Genomic DNA, 18,606 nt, shown 5'->3' with positions numbered 1-18,606 from the left:
AATGATCCAAGTCTGCTTTTCAAAAAGAGAGCTTTTAAGAAATTACTGATGCTTTACTCATTCAGCACGTACTTACATCAGACATGAAGTAGGACGGCAATTTCATATTAACTTACCGAAAAGGGGAAAAAATAGAAACTCTGTCCTAATCAATTTTGAAAGTCTTTTCACAAACTCTCTAAAACATCGGTTTTCCAAATAAACTTTTCTAGCAGACTTAATGCTTGAAATATCTCGTAAATTGAGGAATGCTTGGTTTCGTTTTTTAAAATTAAGTAAAATTAAGAATGGCAGAACAACTGATAATACTGCAGCAGAAGTTATCCCAACCCTTTTCTCTTTCTTAATGCATAGACTGAAATATGGGCAATTTTTTTGACGCATTATAGCAATAGTACTCTAGTAAATATTTTTTTCCTCCATACTTCAAGAAAATTGCTACCTCTCTACAACATCACCTTCAAAGTCTCAATGCAAGTTTTTGGTATGTGATTTAAAAACTAAATATCCATTTGTATTTAAGAATGCTCTTCAAGCTAATGAAATTCTACCCTCTAAGAAAGTGTTAAAGAACAAACTTCCACCAACTTTTAAGCACAAATTATACTTCTAAGTGTCCTAATCCAGGGTATCAAATTCACTTCATTAAGTAAAATTGGAAATTGTACCACAGTAATGCAGAGAGAGCCTAATAAAATTCATTACTCAGTATGATTCACATGCAAGCACATGATCCTGGCCTTAAACTGACTGCACTTCAGCATCACGTACAGAGAACTGGGCAAGGAACACAATCAAGATTAGGCAATTAACTTTTTCATAATGATAGCAAAGACGCAGTGTCCCACAAGCAAACATCATTATTTGGATGATTTTCACATCCCTTTAAAGTATCCCAACTTCCCTATTTAGTTCTTCATAAAAGGAGTACTTGTGCCAAAGCCATAAAAACAACCAATTCAAAAATATTTGCTAGACTGGGAAAAGAAACTAGATCTTATAAAATCCTGCCAAAGTATTCAGCACATGCTATAGGTTTGATTTGAGTGCAGAACTTGCACAAATTTCATTTACTCATGCTTACCTATTTTTATATTCTACTTTTATATTCTCTAGGAGAGATTAAAGGAAGAAGCAGACAAAGGAAAAAGGCAACATATCAGAGACAATTCATGTATCACTCTGATTTAAAGAAAAACAAAACTGAAAAAATTTCAAACTCAAATTGTATAATTAAGCCGAACTGTTGACATGAATAGTGACACTAGTTTTATCTGGAAGAAATAGGATCTGTTGTAGATAACCCCTCTATATATCATTCTCCAAGAGTGATTATCATCCAAACTTTAAAATGTTTTTAGCCATTATTTTTACAAAGTCACAGTTAGGTTCTATTCTCCCTTTTAGCCTGTCGGGCCGAAAGCCTCCTCTTGAGAAAAAAGAGGAGAATGCCCTGTCACGTCAGATTTTCTTCTGCTAGAATTAACAGCAGTCAAAGCAGCGGCAGAGCTGTAGCTCTTAATTCAAATGATACGGGGAGGTGAAAGAACAATGCATCCCATATAACCCTGGGAAAAAACCTACGTACTATAACACCACATGTGCTAGAGAAGTCGTACTTACTCTATTTATGTAAAAGGTGTAACATTTAGTGTGCAATATTCCTTGGGAAAATAGAACTTCGGATAGCAGTAGATAATCTGTAAGAAAATCTTAGCATCTCTGTTTATCCAGAGCTGTTCTAAAACCCCATGTATAAAAACCAGAACCAAGCTATTTTTGTTTACAAAAGAACTATGCGTGCGCATACGTGTTTGCTTGTGGTTTTAGGCAAATAACACAGGGCTCCCCCTTAGGGATCTGTCATCTGAGTCAGAAAGCAGAAGAGGCCGCAGCAACTGGGGAGATCCAGGGAGAGAAAAGGAAAGGAGGTAGAAAACAACGAGAGAAGAGGGAACACTGCTGTCAGAAGAGTCATTTTCATGAGGTTAAAAAGCAGGGAGAAAACAAAACAAAACAAAACCCAAACCTAAATTTGGATTGGAAAAACCAAGTTGCTTATTTTTGAAAGGAGAAAGATCCCAGCCACTGGCCCCGCATTCAGTAGGAATGATGAACACAGTGCTCAACAACTGTGAGAAACCAGACAGCTGCTTAAACAGACTTTTCGGAAAGCCTGGCCCCCTGTATTTGTTTACTTGAAAACACGTTTTTACATAAGGGATCTGAAAATCCTTCCAGGCTAACATGAACGTGCCTCCCATCCACCTTCACCTGAAGTCTTACACAACTTACACCACCCAAAAGCCATTTTTGTTGGCAAAGGTCAGTATCAACCGCACTCATTCACCTCCTCGAGGACCTGTGTCACTGCTTGCTTAAACTACCTAAAGCACCCTATCTGCATTTTTTAAAACATGCAATAATTACATAGCTTCATGCTACACAGGTTTTAAAGAAATGCATTTTCACTATTAGAAAGACTAAAAAAGGAAGCCTAATGCATTTATATATACATACATACATATACACACACACACACACGTGTACATATATATTAAATTAACCGGCTGTGTCAACTACCAATCTGGTACTCTGTTATTCATTGTGCCCTGGAATCAGCTTGTGTTTGGCAGGCATTAGATGTATTCTGCTGCAAGTAAATTTTTGCCCCTTTCTGCATTTGAAGAATGCAGTGCATCTGAGCAGGGTAATCCATAATGCTAGAGGTTAATATTTGGGCCAAGACTGTAGAAAGCCTTCACAGGAAGAGTGGGTTTCTTTCAAGTTTCCTCAGGGTGAGAGAAGAGGTGCTTGGCAGCTAAAGTTTTTCTCTTCGAAGGGTAACAGCGAAGTCTGGTCCCAAATGCCTCAGTGTAGGAAAAGAAATAACAGCCTGAGAGGTCCTGGATTATTAGAAAAGTGGCCTTTTCTAAGCCAGTCCGTGTAGAACAGCAATGCATAACCTGCGTAGCTTTACTCAGCAGCACAGCGACATTTCATTGGTGATCTGCTTTGGTGCAAACATTTCCTTTCTGAGCAGTTCCAAAGGCAGCTGCGGTGGCTTCCCCTTTGCAAAATACTTTACATCCCATGCACGAGACTTGATGGCATATTGTAATCTGAACTGCAAGCGAGAGTGACCATAGCTTCACAAACGGCACCTGCACCTCAGAAAATCCACAATTACGTCCATCAAATGTCTTTTTTTTATCTTCAGAAGCAAATCTCTGTGTGACCTGCATAGATTATCAGTGGCTGTCCCCCTCCCAGGGGGCTCTGGGACAAATCTCCCTTTCTATCACTTGCAAAAGCATATAAGCCAGGCTGTTGTTGAATGAGTTGATTTGGGTGGGGGGAACAACACGCAAATAATCTACCAAACACAGATATAAAAGACAAGACAGTAGCTTGGGAAAATGTATGTGTGCGCATGTGCGCTGCGATTTCTGAATTGTGTCAATTGTGCAGACTTTCCAAGCCTTTTAATTTAGCATGCCTCTATGCTATTTGGTAGTCAAGTATGGACAGGTTCATTCTTGCTTTTGTATTCTGTGTAACTACTAACAAATGAACACCTTAAACAAGCCATCAGCCTTCGGACTAAAAGAAAATACCTCTTCCTGAAAATTAGTTAGGAAAAAAGAAACTCTTCTTCATTAATTTATCTACTAGCATACTCTGAACTTCTTGGAACTGCTCCTGAGAACGTCATTCATACCTTCCTTAGATCTTACAGTAGATCTTATTTGTTTTCGAATCAATACCAACTTAGCTGAAAGTGATTCAAGACTCCATAGACACTAACTTCTGATCTTAGTATATTAGCATCGTGACCTAGGATTCTCTATGAAACACCCCTTCACATTTATTTTATGCAATAAACATACAAGTCAACAGGCACACCTCAGGAAAAAAAAAACCAACTTGAGAGAAAAAACAAGAACAAAGAAACACAACAGCGAGAGAGAAACCCAAAGCAAGATCAGCGTCTCTTAAAAGGGTCGGTACCTTTTCCTGGACAAAGCTGGCGTTCCCCAAGGAGAGGGGAGAGAAGTCTCATTTGTCAGGCAAGGAGGGATCTGTTCTGCACGACTACAGACAAAACAGACAGGGGTGGGACAGAGAGGTTAGAGAAGAAACCAGAGGCCAGAAGCTTGTTAGTTTTACAAAAACCGCCACCGAGAAATCTTTTATAGGATCCATCCTTCAGAAACAGCACAGATGACAAAGAGCACTATGGAGCAACGTGCCCTGGGTAAACACAGGGACATGCAAAGCGGACGCTCGGTTTACGGCATGGCTCTGCAGCGCTTGCTCATTGCTCAGCAGAGCTTTAGCGCTAATGAGCAGGGCAGCGAAATGGAGTCACTGTTCCAGCGTTAAACAGCAGAAATCAAGAAGAGAAATTAAAGTCTGAGCAAATCAGTCTGACCAACACGGATTAGAAATAAAAGCAATGTAAACTTCACAAAGACTGATGAACAGAAGATTTAAGAAAGAAGGGAGAACACAGTCACTAAAGATGAAAGCAAAAAAGGCTTACGCAAGAACGCTAGGACATTTACTTACCCCATTCGTGCTTCCTCATACTCTACTGCTAGCTACTATGATGGTTTAACTTTTACAGTACGTGCAACATATTCTTAATACATTTTTCCCTCCCTCCATCTGAAGGCCAATGATATTTTTCAATGAGATTAAGTAAATCAATTTGTTTGTTATTTTTTACAAGAGAAAAGCATAAATATTTTCTGCTTGGCATGCAAAATTTTCATAAATGAAAACAAAATTAGTTATTTTTCCCTGTCATCTAATTTACGGAAGTCTGGCCAACTTGCAAGTCTATTAATATCTCAAGACATGCTACCACACCTTCAACATTTTGAAAATCCTGTCCTTTGTTTGGTTCTAACTAGGTGTCCCGTCTTTGAAAATAAGACCACATGCATTAAATAGCTGGGGTGCAAAAGCTCCAAGGCCCCAAAATATGCACCTTAGTCTTTGTATTATTTCCTTGTACATGAAAATATAGCTGAGAACTGCCTTCAAACAAGCAAAACTTAAGCACATACTTCAATATGTTTTGCTGTAATTTTTAACAAAATGAAAGACTTCTTTTAATTTTACAAGCTAATTGGAACTTTAAAGAACATGTCTATCCATCTAAAAAAAACAAAAAATCAGTTTGCTGTGACATTATCTAATGACTTGTCTTAGAATTCCCTATTGAAGAAAACCAAAAATTATGGTGTGATGCTCAACAACCATTTTTTCATTTGACTTAAAAGATGCACAAAGACCTCATAGTTCTGTAGGATAAAGCAAGTAGACAGGCAGACTCTCAACCAACAGGTTGTTTAATCATATCAAATATAATTATAAACGGCCATCTCTATCTTAATTGTTGTCACGATGAAAACATTGAACAGAGGGAATATTGCATATCCTTGAAACCACCACTACGCTAAGTCAGCATTTGGTCAGATGTAGACATCTTATTCCTCTTGGTGACATGAAGGAACAAAGAACTAGATTAAGATGGAAATACTAAAGCTTGCAGTGAACATATTTCAAGGAAGCTATTTTGGGGAACATAAGGAAAAAAAAAAAAGACCCATACCTGTCAAAAGAATCTGTCGCTACTTTGTAGAGGTAAATAAAAAGTTTGCTGCAGTGTCGTAGCGTGGGTGACACTGAATCCAGGGATATTAGGTCATCCTCCAATAGCCTTTGAAATAGCTGTGTATTTGAAGGGAAGACATTCAAGGGACTTATTTTTCTTGAGTCTGAGAAGCAGCCAAGCAATCGAACGGCATCTGCCAGCTTTTCATACTGGATCTCTGTTTTGAAGAAATGAGAGTTGGCTGGCTCATAGCGCATTGCTGCAGTCAATGTGCAGAACACAGTGTGAAGCAGTTCAAACACTTGATTCTGGTTTACTTTCTCCCAGCCATTCTTAGGTGGTGAGCACAAGGATCTTTCCATAGCAACGAGTAAAGATGTGACATACACAAATCCACCAACTTTTCTAAAAACAGTTCTTGTGCGGTGACTTTCTCTTAGCACTGAGAGTAGGGCCTATGGACAAAAAAAAAAAAAACAAACAAAAAAGAAAGAAGAAAAGAAAAACCCAGCAGCATTACTAATACCTTGAAAAAGATATGAACTGCGTTTGCTATGCTAGCAAAATTATTATTGACATTTGTCAGAATTTGGTAATGCCTGAAGTCTCCAAAGATCAGCATATCAGGACCGTAAGAGTCCACGTCCTCAAGAGCTAACAAAATGAAAAGACAAAGGGTGCTGGGGCAGAAGCAATATCTGTAATTAAGAGATGAGAAATTAAGTTGATGAACGAGCTGCCAACAGAAAACCTTGACAAAGTCTACACCGGCACTCAACGTCCCCAAGTCATTCTCTTAATGATAAGGTGCAGAATACAGGGATTCAAGAGGAATCAGCTCTGCCGTCCTACTTCATAAACAATTCAAATTCAGATTGGGCAAGTGACTGCCTGTGGCAACGAGAAATCTCAACACTTAAAACCTTGCAGCATCCTAACATAGGTCTCAGTAATCTAGTGCGCATTAGCAGCTGACAAGCTGCTACCGGTCAGCAAGCCACAGCATCACTCAAACATAATATGGCGATACAAACGACCCCCCAAAACCTAGCCCTCCCCCAACCCCCAAAAGCTTCATTTTACCTTTCTCTATAATGAAGTTAATAAACCTCTACTTTGAAATGACAATGAAAAACTGAATGAAACATGAATTTAAAAGATTTGTTGTTTAAAAAATAAACCTGAGACAGCAAAACAAATATGGAGAAAATGTTACTTGTGTAACAAACAAAGTCATAGTGTAAACAGCGGAAATAACAAGAATCTAGGTAGTAGAGAATAATAGTCTAATTTTTTCTGAATTCCTGCGGGGGCAGGGGGGAACAATCCAACATCCAGCCAATCAAAAAAAACAGCTGTTATGGGAATTTTGACCCAAGTGTGAATATAGAATACAGAAGAATTTTTTCTTCTGTGTGAAGTGTCACAAACAACAGAAAAAAAATTATTGATTCAGAAAAAGAATGGGCTTAAAAACAGGGGGAAAAAAAATTTTCATAACAGAAATTTCATTTCTTTGAAATCAGGCTTTAAGTACTCATTTAGAAGACAGGTAATAAAATGGCCAGACTGATCCCTTCCTTTGAGGACAGTTATTTCATTTGCTGGCAAACCTGGATAAAACACAAGGGACATACCGCCAGCACTCTGGGCTGTCAGCGCCATATCCAAAACTTCCGAAAACAGCACAGGTAGAAGGCAAATACAACAGGTTAGATGAAGAGGACAGGAACCCTGACTTAATACCTTAAATCCATGAGGGAACTGCAATGTCCTTCTTTCCCCTTTAAAAATTACTGAAAACCTTGACAAAAGTATGTAGAATGAATTACTAGCTTTCCTTTTCCTCTTTTTGAATGACATAAGACTGCTCTTCTACAAGAGAAATATTACAGTTCCTTTTAATAGGGATGAACCTAGATGCCTCTGAGTTCTTTCCAGTAAGATTCATTTTTATCTATTACGGCTTGCCTCAGCTTCTTTTCTACCCTAAAAGAACAGTATTATATCCATTAAAAAAATAACATTAGCTATTCTGAGAAGAAATTGTGGTCCTAAATTAGCAACCAAAGAAACTAGTAATACAGAACAGCTGACGCTCTTCTCTTTTCCTCCTCTACTCACAGCCCTCCTCAGCTTTGGACTGATCTTCCATGGTCACTATTATTTACATTTATGTTAACAAATTAAATATTTATAACTAAAAAAAATGGTGGTCTGCCACAGGAAAATTCAAGCTAGGCACTGAAAATACACTTGTGTGTTAAGTGCTTGCTTTTCTGTGTATTTTCAATATTTTTAACTGTCTGATACCCTGCCAGGGAAGACTATCATAACAACTGCAGGCCCTCATTTCTCATCTGCTAGTGATGATTACAAATGGCGATGCCAAAAGTAACCAACTCACTCACTGGTGGTCACATCTGTGATTCTGAAAATTACCGTGTAGGAAAGAAAGAAAGGAACATCTAATTTACTCACTTCAGCTCTATGGGCAATCTATATCCAGTAGCTATATATCCAATCAAATCCTATTTACAGTGCATCGTAAGAGCAAGAGTCCTACGCGGTACTTCATTTACCCTTAAGATGTCCGTCTTCAGCTGCAGTTCTGTAGGTGGAGCCGAGTGCATCAGCCCTAACAAAGTGCCCATATCATCTTCTCCACTAGGCGATAACACCAGCTGCTGGATGATCATCAGTGCATGCTGTCGGCATTGCGGATACTTCACTATGTTGTGCACACATCTCGCGCCACCAAACTCCCTGAAAATACCTGTGCGGGGGGGAAGAAGACGTCAAGAACATAAGGAATATGAACACAATCAGTAACAAATAATAACAAATAGAACACGAAATGCTTCTATTTCCACTTCTACAGATTGAATGACAGTTTTTGCCGTAGAGATGTTTATGACTTTTTTCCCCTCTCTCACCACAAACAGAACAGAACTTTAATGATACTCTTCTTATAATATTTTTCATTAAAGGTGTTGAGTACAGGGATATAGGTCAGTTCTAAGAATGTCTTCAATAATTCTGCTACTCCAACAATAGTTATTAACTTCTTTCATGAAGAGTTCCAGGAATCATGGAATGAAACAAAGAAAACACAGCGAAAACTGTATCTTTAGTGGAGCCTATCAGCTGGTTTGGGTAAGGACTGTGCTTGCCTTCAATTTTGTTCATTGCCAAAATATAACTATGCTTCTGGATAAGAAGAGCAAACTAGGAGCATTGATTGAGAAGTGACTGCATCTATTTACACCTGTTGGAAGATACTGCAAAAGTTTTACTCTAGCAACCCACCATGGTATTATGTCATTTGTAGAGAAAAAGCTTAAGTAAATATGTGTTCTCAAGCTTATTGGATGCTCAATAGAATGCAATATTAATTTAACATTAATTCTAAAAAACATACTATTATTCCAGTTTGTGTTTTATTAAGTGGAATATGTAAAGCATACTCAGTACGGTATCGACACCTAGAGTGTTTCCAATACTCTGCCTCCTGCTTTCTCTTACGTTCCCTGGATAAGATATGGACACAGATGTGGTGAAAGGAGAGGCCACGAACCCTGAGACCGTTAGGTTTGTCACCCACTTGTCCTTTACAGGGAAAGCGCAATGTCTCAGGATCAGGTCTATTGGCTTCACTGACAGTGAGGTAATATTTTACAGTTCTCCCACTCTCAGTCTAGATTCTTGACTATCCCGTGAACCTGTCTGGGTCTGGACACCTGAATTTCCTGTCTGAAATTCTGTTACCATTTATGCAAAAAATTCGGAAAACCTTATCAGACATACTGTCTTAAGATGAGAAACAAAGCTTTGAGTGTGGGATAAAGTACTGCAAGGCAACATAATGTCTATTTGTGCCTATCAGTAATGACCTAAAACCCCTGCTGGCTTCTGGATACAGTGCCACTGGGCTCCCACCCCAACCATGCTGCCCAAATAGCAACCACAACCACTTTGAGAAATGGCTTCTTAAATCTTCCTGCGCAGCTCTATCATACTCCCGAAGGTTGAGCTGGTGATCAAAACCAGGCCTTCAAGCTCCACAGGAGGATAAACGAGAATCCTCAGAACCAAAGCTTTTGGTGTAACCTAAATTCTGAAGCGTTTTAGGCTGCCCTCTTATTTCTCTGGCACAGACTCAGAGTTGAACTCAAGACGAGGGCGACTACGTCACTTCTGTGACTGAAAAGCCACAATCTTTGCTAATTCTGCCTTTTCTTACATGGAAAACCACAACAGAGCAATAAATGTGGAAGAGATTAATGGACTCATAATTCACCTGTAATCTATGCTAATTTCTCTCTAAACTTCCTCATTTCAGAGTAATTTACTTGCTTCTTCATTTGTCATCTACTAAAGATTCACCTACTAAATCTACTGTTTTTTTTCCTCTCCTTTGACAGGAAAACTAGCTTGGCGGATAAAGGGGAAGCAGCATATGAAACGTATCTCAACTTCAGTAAAGCTTCTGGCAGTATTATCCATACCATTCTCATAAGCGACCCACAAAATAGTGTAAATGCAACCACAATGGACTAAATGCATAACTAATTGAAAAATCAACGCAGAATAATGCCTGATTCACCGAAATGCCTTTCCGATTTGACAGAGGATGTGCCACTGGGGTTTATCTCCAGTGCAGTGAATATTGCCTTTGCTGACGGAACAGAGAACGTATTTATCAAGTACGCAGACAACACCAAGCTGGCAGAGGTTGTAAATGTTCAGTGGACAGAGCTTAAAAGTGATTTTGAAAAGTGGTCTGAGGACACAAGTTGAAGTGCAACAGAACTGGGGGCCAAGCACCTGAAAATGCGTGGAACGGTAAAATGGTACAGACAACACTGGAAGTTTTAGCGGATCAGAAACTGAATATGAGGCAACTATGTATAAATACTGCACATGGGGGGGGGGGGACACCAATGTAGCACCCACAGCATATTAACAAAAGTGCACGTAGCACCTGAGACACAAGAGAGGAGGATAAAAGTCATCTGATATACACATGGCTGCTTTAAAGATAACAGTGACCTGCCGTTGTTCTACAAAACCACTGGGAATGGGATAAAAGTCAAGACGATGTAAGCTTAACTCACAGCGAAGAATACCTGTTGTATATGAGGAAAAAGTCTGACAAGTGCTAAAACATTAGAACTATTAAGATAAGAACACTATATAAAATCCTTCCTGGAAAGTTTAGCTTGATCAAATACCTGCTCAGGATGGCCTACGCATAGATAATCCAGCCTCAGCACGTGGCACCAGGCTCGATGGCATCATACCCTTTCTAAAGCAGCGTTACTGAGATTCCTCAACAGCAGTAACTAATTCTGAACTTATAAATACAGCTGGATAATATTTTCTTTCCTCCAGAGCGCGCTAAGATGCAGTCACAGGCCTACTCTGAATTCCAACCCCTATTCCCAAATGTAATTTTTGGTAGAGTCCTTCAGAACTAGTAATGCTGTAATCCCTTACCACCAACCCAACCAGAGGTGTTGGTAGCACGTATTCCACCTGGTTCTGAGAGTCCAGCGGGTGCAGGAATTTTCTTCTACTAACCCTTTTCACACTGACAACAGACACCCTTTACTGCATTTCATGATCTTGAAAATCTCGCTTATAGCTTTCTACCTTGCTTTTGATGGCATTCTTTTGAAAGCGTCCTCCTTTTCAATGACCTACTAATCTGAAAATAAGAGCTAAAACAGAGTTATGGAAACTGCACTCTTGTCACTTTGCTGCAACATCATATGCTGTTTCTGTAAATAGAAAATAACACACAAGTGGGACAGCAGATGGAAGAAAATGGTAGGGAGGCTTTAGAGTTCCCGTTAAAACCTCATCTCTTGCTCTTTAATTGCATCACTAGTACCACTCGAGACACTGAAATAAGAACATGAATGACTCCAGTGGGAACAAATGGGAGCTAATGCCAGGGCTAAGACTCCCTCCTCCGCCTGTGCCAGATCCAGCTCTGCGCTGAAGCCCCGAGACTGTAGCAGAGCCACACTGGGGCTGTGCTGGGAGCTGGCCTTCAGGCGGGCGCTGGAGCACTGACCTGGGGCTGCCAGCTCTGCCCACCAGGGAGACCCACCTGCACTCAGCCTGGGACTGCCACGGAAGGAGCAGGAGACAGGGATCCCCCCTCTTCTCACTCCTGTCCCATCCGGGCTGCCTCTGTCCTGCGCAAGGTGTTGATTAACTCTTTCAATGGCTTTAAAAGAAAATGCACAATTAAAAAAAAAAAAAGGCAAAATCTTGATGGTTCTTGATCATCCCAACTGACACTGTCCTTGTATACAATTTTTCCTTTATCAGAGTTTTAAAGCAATGCTTATCCTGGCCCTGTGCAGGTAATTGCATACATATTATCTTATCAGGCAAGATCCAGCTCACTCTAAAGCATGCCAACAGGCCTTCTCACTCCTAAAGAACACGCATACATTTTTCCAGGATCAGGAAAGCAAAAAACAATGTACAGGGAAAAAATACACGCACAAATATAATTTGCCACAGATAGACCATGCTTTGAGTCTTCCTTTTCAATTTCAAACAAAATTTCTGACAATTTTCCTGGCATTAGTTCTAATAGAAAAATCAGTTTTTGATCAATCCTGCAGCTCCTGTTCCACCCCCTGCAAAAAACTTGTTTCAGTCAGAAAAAGTAATTTGTAGGCAACCGTCAACAACATTTGTGCGCCCAACAGAATTCTGTCAGTTTGAACTTGGTGCAGGTGTGAAGTGTTCTCCCCTATAAAAGCAAATAAAGAATTGTTACTACATTCTACCCACAGGACAAAGAGACAGCACTGGCTGCAGTTAGATTTATTAAAAGCCAGAGAAACAAGCTTTTAAATGGATACAGGCACTCCCACAAAACAGTATAGTATTAAAAAGGGGGGAGAAAGAAAAAAAAAAAAAAAAATCACAGGATCTTCTTTTCTCCTGTAGGTCATAAGTAACAGTTTGTAATTTTGGTTTAGCCTCTAACTTAGCTTGAAAGCGATATATTTTTCAAAATCTTGGTTTTGTAATTAGTAAGTTTCAATATGTTCTTGTATGCTATGCATTTATAAGCCCAGATGTGTGCTTAACTTGCTTCTTTGTTTTATCACTAGAAAAAGTCCACAGGTTTCAGATGAAAACAACCTCCCTCCCTACCCTTCCCTAGGAAAAGCGAGGAGAAGTTACGACCTATTTCCCTTTTGCTTGTTCTTAAATGAGATCACTGCTGCCCAGTGCTTTCTTCTAACCCTGGAACAATGGTTTTCACATAGGCTTAATGTGTAGACCTTGAAACTTTCTACCAGAGCTGCAGAATCTGTCAGCAACCAGAGTCCATCACCAGGAGGCTTGCTTGGTTGCTTTTGCAAGTCCCGTAAAACTAATCCAATCTGTGGATTACAGGTGGAAAGCGCCCCCTTTGCATCAGCTGCGATGCACTCACAAACACCACCCTGTTCCCGTTTGAGCTAAGAAAGAGAGAAGCATCAATCTAAGGGGATTTTTAGCGAGCCACTATGATATCAAGGAGAACCTTGCCCAAAGGAGTTGGATTTAAGAAACACAGCGGAGCTACAGACACTAAAAACACACAAATTACCAAAGGCAGGAAGATTAAACCATTTCAGAAAGCTCAGAGTGGCATGGACAATCTCTCAAAATATGAAAGGCACAGACTGAATTTCAGCTTCAAGATGGACCCAATTTTCAGACCGACTCACTACTGATTCCCTCTTACTTTTTTCATGTCTTCTGTTTTAAGACAACACCTTTTAAAAATACCACCTTACCCCAGGAAGTATTCATCAACTGATTGGTTCTTTTTATTAGCAACTGTATTGCTTTCAAATCTGTTTGCACTTGTAAAACCTACATAAGGTATAAATGAGCTTACCTAGATAAGCAAGAACTTCATGAGAGAAAAGTTTAAGAACAACAACAAAACCGAGGCCATGACAGAAGTCTGTTTAGTAAAGTACTCTGATTAGTCCAGCAGCTATTAAACACTGAGGGGAAACTTCAAGAAATAATTTGCCCAGGAAAAGGGAGGGGGGGAAAAAAAAAAGAAAAAAAGAAAAAAAGAAAAGAGTTATAAGTTTTACTCAATCAGACCAGAAACTATGTTTAAACAGTGAGCTGCCAACTTAGCTGGCCAATTTTCAGGATTGCTTTCTTAAGCATTTGTCACAGATTCTCATTTCTCCTAGTAAAATGAAAACAAAAACAAAACAAAAATAGAGAAAAAAAATAGTCTGAATTGGTGGGGGGAGGGGAAATAAAGTGCTGGAATAAAGATGTTTCATGGCCTTCAAGGCCAGAAGCCTTCTGGTTCCTCAAGGATTGCTTCTGTTGTATCACTCACTCTCCATCTGTTATTTAAAGTTCTCAGAGATAGCTTTTACTTCTATTAGATACACATACTGTTCATTTCATTGTCAAGATGTGTTGGATAATAAAACAACATATAGCATAACACGGATCTGCCTGATTTTAAAAACCGACACTCATAACTGAGCCCAATTTGTACACACTGCCTGGGAATTTGCCTTTAAAAATGGAAGGCGGTCTTTCACTAAACATCGCATGGATTTTTATCAGATTTAAATAGACATGCCAATGTCAACAAATTACTTACCTGATTGTGCGCTTAAATCTTTCAAATTAAAACCAACGTTACACGCCCTACTACAAATTACTATAGTGGTGTTGGCAAGTGGAGATAGGGGGTTAAGTAAACCCTCGCAAAGAAATCCAAATCAAAAAAAAAAGAAACACTATGCTGTACTCTTATTTTATACACCATAGTCTAAACCATCTATATTCTCTTCTGGAAAAACTTAGCAGGAGAAAAAGAAACACTTCGTTGTGTTTGATAAATTTACCTTTATCTTCAGGCAATTAATCAAGACTACTCTGCCTTCAGGCATGTGCTTCAGAGTTACATTTTCACATCTATTTTGCCAGCAGCCTCTTTACTTACCTGCATTTGTGTTTGATCCTTGTAGTAGTACTGTCAAGGTCTCCATAACCAATAAAGCCAGCTGCTTTTGGTCCTCAAATGAACTGTTTCTTGAATCCCCTAAAAAATAATTTCAGAAGCCCAAGACATAGTAAAAAATCACCCTTTTGTAAGATGATACTTGATATTTTCCACCAGCACTTTTTATTTCCCCTTTGCTTCCCCAGAGAATATGCAGCATACCCAAATTTCAAAGCAAATTAGGATTTTATCTACAAATGCACACCCAGGAAAGTTTAACTATGGATCCTTCGAAAACTTAAGTTACAAAAACAAAATTTAAACATAGAGGCTTTTGAGTACTGGGAGCTTAGTGGTTGACACGGCAGCTGCATGCATCACTTCATATCTTCAGTTCCTATTTCCTGAGGCCCCAATATCTCACCATCTTTAAAGCCTAACAGGATCTGTCTTGCTAAGTAATATTCAGTATTTGAAAGTGGAATTCCAAATAAAAGCACAGAACTACATTCAAATAATTACATTAAATGCATTGATAATTCAACAGGTATAGAAGATGAACCAACACTGTGTGTGGTATTTCAAACACCATAGCATAACGCCCCCGGAAAAAAGACTTTTTTTTTTTTTTTTTTTTTTAAACAACTAACAGAAGGAAGCCACAGCACAAGAGCATGTGTATCCAGGTAGCACTCTAACCGGATGACAGATGGGTCCATTTCTGAAGAAGCGCTTGAAAACAGATACATTTTTCAGTAGAGTTGCTGCCAGTGAAGCTTTCTGCCTCTAATCAACTGCTACCACTCATTAACAAAGCTTCAGACGATCAATCCAGGTGAAATGGTCAAAGATTACAATTAAAAAACAGATACCACTGATACACACTAATTATATTGCATTTTGAATAAAGAATATAAAAACAGGTAGGGGTGTGTGTGTGTGTGGGTACATGTGTGTGTATGTGTACACATGCTCCTGTTAAGAGTACAAGTATGCACTCAATGGCACTTTTCACAGCTGGGGTTAAACACGCTGAAATACCTAAGTACCTTCTGTGATAAATATATGTCTATCTATAGCAATATAGATACTATGCATCATTCCTTTACTTTCTCTTTTGTTATATAACTTAAATATTTAAAACAATACATCAAAAAAAATCATTTAAAAAGGAAAATATGAACTCCTAACTATTTTGCATTCACACAGCATCTTTCATTAAAGATTGCCTCAAGCTTCTTACACAGCACAAAGAAAGAGGAATTCCCAGGAAATCTCAGCTCACACAGCAGTCCCTGGCAGGACTGAGCCCTTTAGTCATACACGCAAACTCTCTTGTTCCTCCTCATAAGCACTAGCCTCTGCCACTCCCAGCCAAAAAAAGACATATATTAGTAAAATGGAAGACGACACTGTACCTTGATCGTTCAGCGCCTGAGTGGGATCTTTCAAAAGGGCTGCATATTTATGAAGAAGATTTACCATCACCTCCAAAAGCCCCACCTCCCTGAAGACATCCTTAAAGATGTAGTCATGACGAGTGAATTTAAGAAGTGTCTTCATTGCAATGATGCTACACTGGTAAGAGGTGCTGGATTTTAAAAGAATGCTCACACTGATCAGTTCTTTACAGGGTATGTAATTTAAGCTGAAGACAACAAATTCCAGCATCTCAAAGTATTTGGTCTGCACTTCTGGAAGTTTAGAAATTTTCTCTGCAAACTGAGACAAAGTGTGCTGTGATTCCAAAATGAAGTAGTTGGCATTGTCCGCCATATAAATATTTGTGATGGCATCAAGGATGATTTGTGCTAGATAGTTAGTTTTTGCTTTCAAAAACGCATTCTGGAGGACGGAGAATGCTTGAATATTCCTCACATTGTGGCCTAAATCACGGAACAAAGAGATGGGAGGAAAAAACAAAAGAGGAAATTTATTAAAAATCATAAACAATGAGCACACTCATGAATAATGATTCATGCATTTTCATAAGCATGAATAAAATAACAGTACATGTTACCTATAATAACATATGTTATATTAAAACAGACTTTTCAAAGAAACCTTTGCATGCTCAATTATACCGCAAGTTCTATGATCTAATGTTGTTAATATGACATTTTCATCTTTGAAAACAAGTGTTTGCACATGCAGCTAAATGAAGGATACTTTCTTTAAAGCAGCCTAAGGGCTGGCGAAGGTTAAGACACCAATATCAGAATTAAGCTGATCTATTTTTTAAAAACATGCAACAAGCTACAGTTCTAGTAAAACAAAACAAGACAAAAAAACCCCAGACACTATGTCATCTATCTAGTTCATAATAAAACACATTGCAGCAATAGTAGAGTGCTCTGTATTCTATAATACAGAAGACAGGCTAAGTTTAGAATAACATGCATCTGGTTCCCCTCATTTAACAGACTGATACGCAATGAAAAAGCCTCATCAGCTGAGTTCAAAGCTAAACAACATGCTTAGGCTCTGAATTATCCTGTTCCTTCCACTCTTTGAAAATCACCTATGGAAGGGAGAGAGTTTAGTGTAGAGAAGCTCTACAGGGCTGCGAAAGGCCAACAGTAGCCTTCCTTACACAGAGGAGTTATTCTTGCTCGATTCTGGATTTAAAATATTTATGTGAACAAGCATACTGGTATCAAAAGACAGCATGGGGAGGAGGGTTGCCTCTGGGAATAAGGCCTGGGAATAAGAAAGTTTTGGTAGGGTCCAGTAATGTTTAGAGTTAGGAAATTAAAAAAAAAAAAAAAAAAAAAAAAAAAAAAAAAAGGAAAAAGCTGTAAAGCATAAGGTAGCCATAATGTTAGTACACAGAGACCTCACACATCACTAAAAGCTAAGCCAAACTTCTTTTAATAAGTACCTTCAAGTTCAATAAAAACTTAGTCATTTAGCCAAAAAATGTGTCATTTATGAACATTCACTGTGGCCCTTGGAATTTTCAATGGACAGATATTATTCTTATTCTACTAGAAAGATGCCTCCAGGCTAACTTTTGTAACCTTTCTAAAAACAGTGCAATGCACAGCGGACATATCCCACGATACACACTGAATGATACGCTGAAAATACAACCCGCACAGAGAGAGCAAGTTTCTTTCACATAAAGGACCTAATGATCATTCTCCTTCAAGGTGAAATGAGTTCAAATAGCAATGTCCATCACCCACTATACAGCATCAGAGTAGGTATCAGGACATAAAAGAAGAGAAAGCACGTCAATCCTTCCAATTCTCTGTGGCAAAAGGAGCGCCTATAATGCAGCATTCCACATTCAAGTCCTTTCAGACGAGATGTTGCTCTAATGTTCTTATGAAAGGCCAGAAAATATTCATGTCACATGAAATGTAACTGCAGCAACACTTTCATCAGCTACGTGAGGTTATAGGTGCTTCAGGACTTGGTGCACAATGCAATCAATGACATGAAAGTATTTTGGGCTACGTGAAAGGTCTGTGCACTTCTGCCAGATATACAACAATTAAAGAATCTGAGGACAATCACGAAAACATGGGGTTCAGCCACTACATTACACACAATGCTTTCAAGTATTATATAGTAAGAAGTCATCCTAATAGCCTGGAGTCTTGGTTTTCAGCTTCAATAGCATGGCAATTATTGCAGAGCTCAGCATTAAAAAGAGAGAGAGGGGGGAAAAAAAAAAAATCAATAAAAATCAATAATTTTTTTTTTTTTTTTTTACACAGCGAACATTTGTAAGATGTTATAAACAAAATACCTAGGATGCTCGAATGGTGAAGTCCTATTTTCAAACAAGCCAAAAGCAAACAATTAACCTGATTTTAAAATGCTTCATAAACAAAGAATCCTGATTTGTGACATACGCTCTGTAGAATGATACTTTCTTCAATTACTATAAACTAAGATGACCGATTTAAAAGAAAATTACAGTTATCTCGGTGTCAAGCATCATTCCTTTCCACTCCAGCATTTC

General features: G+C 38.7%; 1 protein-coding gene across 3 annotated transcripts in view; it reads right to left on the bottom strand.

The window, feature by feature from the left end:
• The window catches only part of WDFY3 (WD repeat and FYVE domain containing 3), a 197,966-nt gene that overhangs the window by 88,216 nt on the left and 91,144 nt on the right, over positions 1 to 18,606 (bottom strand). For all 3 annotated transcript variants that reach the window (XM_067297390.1, XM_067297391.1, XM_067297392.1), the window contains 5 exons: positions 16,052 to 16,519; positions 14,634 to 14,732; positions 8,209 to 8,402; positions 5,624 to 6,081; positions 4,012 to 4,095 (listed from right to left, as the gene is read on the bottom strand). In XM_067297390.1, the coding sequence (XP_067153491.1) occupies positions 4,012 to 4,095; positions 5,624 to 6,081; positions 8,209 to 8,402; positions 14,634 to 14,732; positions 16,052 to 16,519 (1,303 nt within the window). The remainder of the gene's footprint in view (positions 1 to 4,011; positions 4,096 to 5,623; positions 6,082 to 8,208; positions 8,403 to 14,633; positions 14,733 to 16,051; positions 16,520 to 18,606) is intronic.

This window comes from Apteryx mantelli, chromosome 5 (assembly GCF_036417845.1).
Source record: "Apteryx mantelli isolate bAptMan1 chromosome 5, bAptMan1.hap1, whole genome shotgun sequence".
Taxonomy (NCBI): Eukaryota; Metazoa; Chordata; class Aves; order Apterygiformes; family Apterygidae; genus Apteryx; species Apteryx mantelli.
Note: the sequence above shows the minus strand (reverse complement) of the source record. Positions and strands in the feature narration are given on the sequence as shown.